Consider the following 12,040-nt stretch of genomic DNA (forward strand, 5'->3'; position numbering starts at 1 on the left):
TGATGTCCCCTCTTCATATTCATCAGAGGAGGAACTGTGCCATTGTGTGTTTGCCTTTTTGTGTGTGGGTACTCCCCCCTGAGACTGCAGCTCCGTCTGGCGCATAGGTTCCTCAGTCTCAGACCTAGCAGATGCAGTCTCTGATAGCCCACACCTCCCTTCTTCTAGCTCTTGTATCGGGGGGGCTCCTGTGGTGTTATGTGCAGGGAGTGTTTCATTTTCTTCTCCAGGTATCATAGCTGGCTCTTTAGAGAGGGTGCCCTGTGGAGATAGGGACACCTCATTGTCTAGATTTGGCACTGGGCCAGTTGGTGACAATGAACTGAGAGGTGGAAGAGAGAGAGAGTGAAGAGCAGGGAGGGGTGGAGGGCAGACTGGAATCATGAGGAGGAAAGAGAAATGAGTGAGGAGAGGGGGAAGGAGATAGAAGAGGAGGAGAGAGAGAGGACGAGGGGGATGAGGGGGGGGGATGAGAGGTGGGCATTGGTGGTGAAGATGGAGAGGGAGGAGAGGTAAGAGAGAGAGAGAGAGAGGAGAGATAGGCGGGGTGGAGAAGATAGAGAGGGGAGAGAGGGAGATGGTGAGGGAGGATGAAATATAGGAGGAAAAATAGATGAGGGAGGGGAGGTGGAAGTGGGATTGGATGGAAGAGAGAGAGAGTGAGAAAGAGGAGGTAGAGAGGAGAGGGAGGGGGGAGCGGACTCCTTCCCCTTTTCAAAGAAGGCATGCTTGGACTTTGCCTTCTCCCGGGGTGGGGAAAGCGGGATGCCTCTCAGACGGCACAGATTAGAATTTCACTGAAAAACACTTTTTCTTCTTTTGTACACGTAAAAATAATTCTTTCCTGTTCACATTAACTCTCAGTACCTTCTACTACGCTGTAAAATCCGCTGTCACTTTATAAAATGCAGACGGCAATGCAGCTCAACTAGCCAAATTCCCTTTTTCTTTTCAATACATCATGCCATGCTATAGCTTAAAAGCTGTTCTTGCAAAACCACATACTTAACTTTCTGAATAACACCTACTATGTCTGTTCCAAAAACTTCAAAAAAGGTGATTAAAACTTAAAAAAAAAAAAATTTTGCAACCCTTTTTTAAACTTGCTTATAAAGGAAGGAAAAAAACAAAAGGAAAACCAAAATATTTATTAAAAAAAAACCTTCAAAAGCAGGGGGACAAAATGAAAAATCAAAAATTGACAAAAGAAAAAGGAGATGACTCAAAAGAAGGTAAAAATTCTCTTTTTAACAAAAAAGAAAAAAAACGGAAAAAGTGAAAGCCAAAAAAAACTGATAAAACTTAAAAATGGTAAAACCCTAAAAGAAAAAGAGAAAAATGATCAGGGAGTAAAAGATTTTAAAGGAAAACAATCAAAAAGTTGATAAAACTTAAAAAAATACACTCCGAAAAATCAAAAACCAATACAAGTACACTTCCAACAATAAAACATCCGTGCACAAATGCAGGATACACACACTTCCCCTTTTCTCTGCCTGCATCTCTCAGTAAAATCTTCTGAGAACAAAAGAGCAAGCTGAGACAACAGTATCTACTCAAAAAAAAAATTACTTTCCCAAAAAATTCTCACACTACTGTAAAAGACTTCCACCGAATGCAAGATAAAACAGGGAAAAGCAGAGTACAGAATTAAAATGTGACAATATGAAAAATATCAGGGACGCACACTATAGGCAAAAGAGGAAGTGCAAAAGAAAAGGAAAAAAAACTTTTTCTGCTCCAGATCTTCATGGAAAACAGCAGTGAATTTGAATTCACAGGTTTATGCACATATAGATGTCCGGGGAGAAATCGAAGCCCTTTTTTGCGACACGTATGTCAAACAGCTGCTGGTAACCGATAACTGCCAATCACACTGGGTGCACTGCGCTTGGTGACCCGGGAATGTTAACACCCTGTACCGGACGTCCCGCCTGGCTCGCTGGTAACAGGAATGAGTGATAACTCTCACAAAATTGCCACCACCTGGTACCAGGGTCAGCTTCTCCTGTCCTCCCTATGTCCAGGTGTGTTGGTGGCAACCTGTGTATATGTGTATACATGTGTATATCAGTATATAAGGATATATGCAAGTGAGATCTATATGAAATATATATATATTTCTATCACACAACTAATCTAAGTTCTATTAGAGAACTTGTCTCCAGGTTTGACAGATATAAGATCACCACCTTTCAGGCCTGAAATACAGCATTCTATAATACTGTATATCTGCCCCCAACCCAACGTGCAAGACAAGAAAAAGACTTTTTATTATACTCACCTGTGGGGCTGTCCAGTCCGAGGGGTGTCGCTGGTCTTGGTCCATCACCTCCCTTCTTCTTGCAATGCCTTCCTCCTTCTTGCTTCGTGTGTATGATGCATCCCTACATCATCCACACATTTCCCCTGCATAGGCGTACTTCTCTGCCCTGATGAGGCGTAGCTACCAGGGTCAGAGGGGACAGGCGCGCCAGGCTCCTGACTCGAGGGTTCCACCCAAAGCGATTGCCACCATTAATTTACTGTTATACTTTGTGGTATCGCAGGGAGACTTCATCTCCATGCAGAGCTGCTATCCATTCTGTAGGCCGCTGATCACTTTAGGCAGAACTGCAAATCCCGGGATGAGTAACGTGATGATGTCATCATGCCAGGACGTTAACATCCTGTGCGTGCCACTGGCTCGAAGATATCACCACACCGGTCAGCCTGAAACCAGTCGCGGGATTAAGTGAATATATATATATATATATATATATATGCGTTTTTTATTTTAATATTGTGTGAGGGCCATCATACAGTCTGGGGGCTACTAAGGAGGCACTCAAACATAGTGGAGGCTACTAAGGGGGCCCTCATACAGAGGTGGGGCTACCAAGGGGGCCTTTATACAGTGTGGTGGCCACTAATGCGGCCAGCATACAAAGTGGGGGTTACAAATTGGGTCTTCATACAGAGTGTTGGCTACTAAGGGGACCAGTCGTACAGAGTGGGAGCTACTAAGGGAACCAGGATACAGCATGGTGGCTACTAAAGAGGTCATCATACCAAGTGGGGGCTACTAAGGGGGCCATCATACAGTGTGGGGAGTACTGTAGGTGCTATCACACAGAGTGGGGGGCTACTGTGGTGGCCATTATATAGTGTGGGGGCTACTATGGTGTCATTATACAATGTGGGGGATACTGTGGAGACATCATACATTGTGGAGACTACTGTGGGGTCATCATACAATGTGGGGGCTACTGTGGAGTCATCATACAGCATGGGGGCTGCTGGAAGCCCAACATCATACAGTGTGGGAACTACTCTGGTGGAATCATACAGTTTGATGTGGGGAACTTTTAAAAAAAATATATTTAGCATTTCTTAATTGTATCAAATCTGAAAAATTATAACGCTTTGATATTTTTAACTTTTAAACACTATAGGGAGCAACTGCTGACGTTTGTCATGAAAAACCTCGTGGACTGCTATCTCGCCTTAAGACTGTAGTAAATGTGGGAAGGATCTGCTCCATGTATCTGCTGTCAGTCCTCAACTCTCTTTCTGGGTGTTTGCAAAAGTAGGGAGGAAGTATGGACTGACAGGGCAGGGACACTTTGTTGGTGAATGGTGACTACAATGTGATACAATAGAGCTTAAAAACATAGAAAATGGCTTGAATGTGCCAGGATTATGTATGATGCGTTTGTTTAGGAGGGTCTCCCATGGGTCTTTGGAAATGTTCTATCCTGTTAAAGTAAAGTAAATCTATACGTGGATCTATGAATCTGATCCACAATCTTTTGACCTTTGGGCAGTTCCGCAAAATATGAAGTATATCACCAATGGTGATGCAACCCATGCAGCAACTGTGGGAATATCTGGGGACTGCATGGGCAATGCGGGCTGGTGTCAGATACTACCTCATCAATACTTTGAGGTTGGTTTCAATCATCAGGGTATTAAGAGTGTCCTTTGTACTAGAAGTCCAGATCCGTTACCGTTGGTGGTGAGTTAGGGAGAATTCCCATTTGGAAACATAAGTGTCTTCTAAATGGGGCATGAGACAATTTGGAATAGAGTGAAGAGATTAGGCCTGGCGGGTGAGGTAGAGGGTGAGTGAAGGTTTGAAATATCAACAATTATTATTTTATCTAGAACTTGTCAAGACTTTATTCTTTGGTGTAAAATGTGGAATATGTTAATATAAATCAAAGTATCTTTCATATACATCTATGTACAGTATGGAGATATATACAACACATTTCCATCATGGAGGGATACATAAACCCCCTCGCCATAATGGAGTGACAGAATTGAGGGTACAGTCTTTAGGTTAGCGGCACAATACTGCATAAAATATATCCTGGTTCATCAATACTGTTAAAAATGACACAACATTTTGGAACATAATAGGAGCACAACAGTAATATGGCACAGACGAGACTCAGACTTCAGTGGTGCATAAAATAGTTTTCTCTCTAGAATATATTAATACAAAATGTCTGCTGGCGTAAAGTGCAATTACTGTTGTGCAGTCAAATAAGGCAGGGTAAGGCTTGGTGAAGTCCAGAGATCAAGTTTCAGATGGTTTTGGATTTACAGAAAGGGGTGCCGTAGACTATAGAGGGAAGGAATCGTTATGAGGGCATCAGTTCTCAGGCATCCAAGTGCGTCAAGTAAACAAATACGGTGTCTTCAAACGACAACAGTTCCTTGGTCCCATGATATCAATTGCAAAAAATATTTCTGCTGTCTTTCGTTCATCTAGTCCACATGTATATAAATACAAGTAAACACCAATAAGGCATAGGAATCCTGATAAACACAGATACTGAATGTAAGGACGTTCCAGATCTCATTTTCTGGCTTTCCTCAATTGAACCTTCTGGTCTTAAGACTGAGGAGGAACATTTGACCAATGGTACTTGGTATGATGTTGCCCTTTTCTCAGATCTGTCTGGGCTTGATCCATCGCTTGGTCTTTGGCCGTTATAAAGCAAGTATCTTCCTTGTGAATCTTGTTCCATCCTGAAGAGCTCATATTCCGTGTGAGGGAGTCGTATTCCTAAGGCTACACAGCCATTGGTGTGAGTGACATCTTGCTCCACACCGACTTTCCATGATTTCTCTGCTCCACACTCATTTCCATTGAAAACATTTAGTAGAGACGCTGTAGCATAGTCCATTGGAGTAACCTTCATGTGATTTACTGGAAAAAAAGAGAGAAATTTTCAGATGTTTTAGATCATATAGATATCATACCAAAATGCATCATAATACAGTAGGAAATGGGTCTAGGCTTAGCAATTGCTCTGTGGTTCAGAGGCAAAAAATAGGCCTATTTACAAGCAGAAAAGTTAATTTTTTTGTGATATCGTGTTGGTTATTAATGGGAAGGAGCCATCCAAAAATGTTTTATTCAACAATTCAAAAAACATTTCTTTTTAAGTGAAATATGAAAAATAATTTTAAAAATTGTGGTATTTCCAATTCAAGCTTCTGAAATGTGCCATGAAAACCTAGCGTAGTGCTAGCTCACAATACGACTGCAGTAAATGTGGGTGGGGTTTGCTCACATGTGTGATGTCTCCTCTGCTCCCCTTCTGGGTGTTTGCAAATGGATAAGAGAGGATGGAGTTTAGTATCACAGTGAGGAGCCATTTTGTCGGTGACTTCCAGTGATAGTAACAAGACAGCGTCACCGAGGACGGCCCGCAGCACTGATTCTGTTAGTTAGTGCTGTATCATAAGCTGGTGTTAGATACTAGAGATGAGCGAATATTTCAATGTTCGGTTCGGCTCACAATCGCTAAATTTGCAATATTTGCCAATTTATTCATCGATTAAATTGCCAAATATAGCCAAACAAACACAGCACAAAAGCTGGTGTTTACCAAGCTGTGTGACAGCGTGGAAAACACCAGCGAAGCACTTCTGATCGGCAGTGAAATCAACCCCACCGGTCAGAGAACCGCGGTTCCCACACTGTCAGAGGACAGTGTGAGCGCTCATCTGTGATCGGAGGTATAAAGTTTACCTCCGGTCGCTGGTGTCAACTGATGGGACTACTGCTCCCATCAGCTGATACCTGCTGCCGCTAATAAGAGTGAGAGCAGGAGCGGCAGATGGGAGTATTCATCAGCTGCTCCTGTGCTTTAAATAATTTAAAAAAACGGAGTGGGGTCCCCCACATTTTTGACAACCAGCTTTGCTAAAGCTCATAGCTGGGGGTTGGTATTCTCAGGCTAGTAAGGGGCCATGGATATTGACCCCCCAGCTTAAAAATAGAAGCCAGCAGCTGCCCAGAAAAAGCACATCTATTAGATGCACCAATTCTAGCGCTTTGCCCGACTCTTTCCTCTTGCCCTGTATGAATGAATGGATGAAGGCTGGCGTCACATTACCATAGAATATGGGCGAGTGCTATGTGAGAAAACATCGCATAGCCCACATAAAATTGAAAGAATGACACGGAGTCTGTCTTTTCTTACAATGCGACTATGGGGTTAGTAATGGGGGCGTCTTATTGACGCCTCTCCATTACTAACCTCGAGGCTTAATATCACCTGACAATACTAAGGTGACATCAACCCCCCCAACTATCACCCCACTTGCCACCGCTACAGGGCAAGTGCGAGCCTAAGTGCCAAGATTCTGGGGTGACTGAGAGCTGATGTTTTTAGCCGGGGGCAGTATCGATGGACCCATCTTTCGCTATTAATATTAGCCCACAGCTATCTGGTTATTAATTATAGGGGGATCCTAGGTCATTTTTTGGGGGGGTCCTCCATTTTAATAGCAGTTGTGAGCTGATATTAATAACCCAGGAAGCTCCATGGGTATTACCCTCTTCCCAGGCTATAAGTATCCGCCCCCAGCCGTCGACTTTCCCTCTGCTGGTTATAAAAATTGTGCGGGAGCCCATGCCATTTTTTTCAGAAAAATAATCTTTTATTAATTAAATACAAGTACAGTAAGCTGCACTCTCACTACACTAATTGTATTTGTCACAGACATCTGTATATCTACCTATTCTATTTGTATTTACTGTATGTAATCCATCTCTTCTATCCTGTTGGCTCCTGCTGTGATTTTACACTACCGCTGAATTGCCAGCTTTTCTTCTATCTATCTATCGATCTATGTAATATAAATACATATATACAGCATGTGTGTGTCACTCACATCTATATATCTATGTATTCTATGTGTATATATCTATTCTATCAATTTGTCATGATCCAGTGATAGTGATAGTCTTTTTAAGTGATAGTTCTGGTCTTTGGCTTGAGCAGCAGATCCGTATACCCTAGTGATCCTTCTGCCTCTGACTTCACATCCCATGTGTGTGTCTGACCCGTTCCCTATCCCTGACTTTGTATACGTTTGGTGGTTTCCCTACAGTGTATGACTCTGCTTGAACTCTGAACTCCGCCACTGGTTTCTCTTTCTCTGGCACTATGTTCCCCGACTGGCTTTTGACTCACTGGCTTCTACCTCTACTCCTCTTTCCGTGTCACGTTTTGGATACCGCGCTCCTATCTGGCTCTGACTTTTGGCTCGTCCCTGACCTTGTGCATTGCTGTGACCTCTGGTACTTTGTCTTCCTATTTATTGCTGACTACAGCCTGTCTGACTACTCTGCTGCCTCCTGATGGCGGCCTGCACTTCTGCACCGAGGTGCTCCACAGTAAGTGCAACCCTTTTTCCCATAACAGCGCCCCCTGGTGGTGGCTGAGTGCAACTGCTCCGCAATTGCATTACAATATTTTATTTTAACCTGTCACTCTGTGATTTCACTGAACACGGCACATTAATTGCTGGTTTTTATTCTATCTTTTACGGAATGTTACCAATTTTAAGAAAAATGCATGTGTTACCGATCACGAATCCGAATTTATGTTTGGCGATCATTTTCCGAACATATTTGCTCATCTCTATTAGATACGTGGAGTGCATCATGTGCTGTGATTAGATGCGCTTAGAGTAACACATTCTGGGATTAGATATAGGGCTCAGTGTAGTTTATCACATGATTGGATTAGATATTGAGCTCAGCGGAGTGTATCACACAGGATAGGATTAGATATGCAGTATCTAATGTATGTAAGATGTGACCCTGTTCTGTCCACTTCTATGGGAGAAGTAGGGTAATGTGTGGCTGTGCTCCGTCCACTACATTACTACTCCCACAGAAGTAGACATAGCGGGGTCACACATTACAAATGTGTGACGCTGCTCTGTCCACTTTTATGGGAGCAGTAGCGTAATGTGGGACTCCGCTATGTCCACAGTATTAGTACTCCCAAAGAAGTGGATGGAGTGGAGTTAAAACATTACACCACTGCTCCCATAAAAGTGGATGAAGCTGGGTCCACATATAATGGCCTCATATAGTGCTCCACACTATAATGGTCCCATATAGTGCTCCACACTATAATGGTCCCATATAGTGCTCCATATTGTAATGGCCTCATATAGTGCTCCACAGTGTAATGGTCCACATAGTGCCCCACAGTATATTGGCTCCATATAGTGACCCACACTATAATGTTTCTCACATAGCGCTCCATAGTATAATGACCCCTTATAGTACGCCACAGCATCCTGGTATATGTCCCCCATTGTCAGGACTCAAACCCAGCAGCTCTTGTGCACCAGGTGGCAGCTCTTCCCTCTGAGCTATTCAGCTCACTGGAGAGTTCTTTGCTAACCCAGATACTTGTACCTGTGTTGTTTCTGATTGGCTCCACCCTGATTGAACACCCTATTTAAATGTGTCATTAGATTCCTTTCCTTGTGAAATTTTTGAGTTACCAGCCTCTAGTCAAGCTTTCTCTCACCTACTACTTCATTCTAAGATTATACTGCTGCTTCCGTGTATTGACTCCTTGGCTGTCCCTGACTACGCTACCTGCCGATGCTGAACTAGTAGTCAGTCCATAATATCCATCCTGCTATATGGCCCACCACCCTGGTATATACCCCTCATCCTGGCATATGGCCCCTCCATCTTGGTATATGGCCCCTCCATCCTGGTACATGGCCCAATAAATATTCAACATATAGAAAAAACCCAAACACTTGTACTTTCCTTCCCTGTGCTCCCACTCAGTGCTGTCTCCTATTCTGTCTGATCAGAGCGCAGCAGATGGATAATCTCCCTGCTGTGCTCTGAACAGGTCGGCGGTGATCTGCAACCTGTACTGTAATCCTGATGACAGGCTGCGATCACTGCTCGCCGCCACAGATCCTCACCTTACCCAGGACCTAATCTCCCCGCCACCTCCTATACCCCAGCAGCTCTTGTGATCGCACGCACTGAGTAGTGTGGGCGATGACAGCGTGAAAATGCAGCCTACAGCATACACTGCTGGCTTCACAAAGATGGCCACGATATGCTCCCACAGTTGTGACCTGGGCAGCCCAGGGGGCATGCCCAGCTCACAGCTAGAGACAGGAGAAGCAGCCTCAATACAAGAGATGTGGTCCGACAACGACTGCAGGCTGTTATGCACAGGAAAATAGGGGGGGAAGCCAGCACTGCTTAAGGTTAGAACGCATAAATTGGAGTGCATATGCACATAATGTCTAGCTGTATTCAAAAATGAGATATTTAGCAAAAAAATTGATCAATTCAATTGAGCCACCCCGCCGCGCCAAGGCAATCTCATATGGGGGGTCCTACTCTATATATTTTTAATAAATGCTGTGCCATTACGGCCTCCTAAATACATTTAGAGCATGACCACATCAAGTGCAATCTGTACCTGAACATTACTGGATCGCTCCCATGAAGCCAGATGGAGCAAGTGCAGATGAAGGCCAACCAGGTCTGAACATAGACATATCAGGAATGGCCTCCACACATTGCCTGACCAGCAAACATAGATGAAGGGCGATGTTGGCCCAGACACAGGTGCACAATTAAATAAAGCTTGGGGCAGGGCGGGGCTGCCGTGTGTGTGCACAGCAGCCTAATCCATCACAATGAACACAGAAAAATTATGGCGGACATAACCAAGCGTGCACGGCAACAGTGGTGGTGAGCCACAAACCAACAACAAGAAAATAGGGGGGGAAGCCAGCACTGCTTAAGGTTAGAACGCATAAATTGGAGTGCATATGCACATAATGTCTAGCTGTATTCAAAAATGAGATATTTAGCAAAAAAATTGATCAATTCAATTGAGCCACCCCGCCGCGCCAAGGCAATCTCATATGGGGGGTCCTACTCTATATATTTTTAATAAATGCTGTGCCATTACGGCCTCCTAAATACATTTAGAGCATGACCACATCAAGTGCAATCTGTACCTGAACATTACTGGATCGCTCCCATGAAGCCAGATGGAGCAAGTGCAGATGAAGGCCAACCAGGTCTGAACATAGACATATCAGGAATGGCCTCCACACATTGCCTGACCAGCAAACATAGATGAAGGGCGATGTTGGCCCAGACACAGGTGCACAATTAAATAAAGCTTGGGGCAGGGCGGGGCTGCCGTGTGTGTGCACAGCAGCCTAATCCATCACAATGAACACAGAAAAATTATGGCGGACATAACCAAGCGTGCACGGCAACAGTGGTGGTGAGCCACAAACCACCAACAAGAAAATAGGGGGGGAAGCCAGCACTGCTTAAGGTTAGAACGCATAAATTGGAGTGCATATGCACATAATGTCTAGCTGTATTCAAAAATGAGATATTTAGCAAAAAAATTGATCAATTCAATTGAGCCACCCCGCCGCGCCAAGGCAATCTCATATGGGGGGTCAAAAATATCTCATTTTTGAATACAGCTAGACATTATGTGCATATGCACTCCAATTTATGCGTTCTAACCTTAAGCAGTGCTGGCTTCCCCCCCTATTTTCTTGTTGTTGGTTTGTGGCTCACCACCACTGTTGCCGTGCACGCTTGGTTATGTCCGCCATAATTTTTCTGTGTTCATTGTGATGGATTAGGCTGCTGTGCACACACACGGCAGCCCCACCCTGCCCCAAGCTTTATTTAATTGTGCACCTGTGTCTGGACCAACATCGCCCTTCATCTATGTTTGCTGGTCAGGCAATGTGTGGAGGCCATTCCTGATATGTCTATGTTCAGACCTGGTTGGCCTTCATCTGCACTTGCTCCATCTGGCTTCATGGGAGCGATCCAGTAATGTTCAGGTACAGATTGCACTTGATGTGGTCATGCTCTAAATGTATTTAGGAGGCCGTAATGGCACAGCATTTATTAAAAATATAGAGTAGGACCCCCCATATGAGATTGCCTTGGCGCGGCGGGGTGGCTCAATTGAATTGATCAATTTTTTTGCTAAATATCTCATTTTTGAATACAGCTAGACATTATGTGCATATGCACTCCAATTTATGCGTTCTAACCTTAAGCAGTGCTGGCTTCCCCCCCTATTTTCTTGTTGTTGGTTTGTGGCTCACCACCACTGTTGCCGTGCACGCTTGGTTATGTCCGCCATAATTTTTCTGTGTTCATTGTGATGGATTAGGCTGCTGTGGCTGCTGTGCACACACACGGCAGCCCCACCCTGCCCCAAGCTTTATTTAATTGTGCACCTGTGTCTGGACCAACATCGCCCTTCATCTATGTTTGCTGGTCAGGCAATGTGTGGAGGCCATTCCTGATATGTCTATGTTCAGACCTGGTTGGCCTTCATCTGCACTTGCTCCATCTGGCTTCATGGGAGCGATCCAGTAATGTTCAGGTACAGATTGCACTTGATGTGGTCATGCTCTAAATGTATTTAGGAGGCCGTAATGGCACAGCATTTATTAAAAATATAGAGTAGGACCCCCCATATGAGATTGCCTTGGCGCGGCGGGGTGGCTCAATTGAATTGATCAATTTTTTTGCTAAATATCTCATTTTTGAATACAGCTAGACATTATGTGCATATGCACTCCAATTTATGCGTTCTAACCTTAAGCAGTGCTGGCTTCCCCCCCTATTTTCTTGTTGTTGGTTTGTGGCTCACCACCACTGTTGCCGTGCACGCTTGGTTATGTCCGCCATAATTTTTCTGTG

At 44.2% G+C, this 12,040-nt stretch overlaps 1 protein-coding gene across 1 annotated transcript in view; it reads right to left on the reverse strand.

Annotated features, from left to right (window-relative positions):
- Nucleotides 1-4,130: 4,130 nt before the first annotated feature.
- APCDD1 (APC down-regulated 1) overlaps nt 4,131-12,040 on the reverse strand; it is a 179,028-nt gene continuing 171,118 nt past the window's right edge. The window contains exon 5 of the mRNA XM_073550974.1: nt 4,131-5,200. Coding sequence (XP_073407075.1) covers nt 4,752-5,200 — 449 coding nt within the window. The 3' untranslated portion in view covers nt 4,131-4,751. The remainder of the gene's footprint in view (nt 5,201-12,040) is intronic.

Source organism: Dendrobates tinctorius, unplaced genomic scaffold (assembly GCF_039654945.1).
Source record: "Dendrobates tinctorius isolate UK_male_01 unplaced genomic scaffold, ASM3965494v1 ptg000171l, whole genome shotgun sequence".
NCBI classification, from domain to species: domain Eukaryota; kingdom Metazoa; phylum Chordata; class Amphibia; order Anura; family Dendrobatidae; genus Dendrobates; species Dendrobates tinctorius.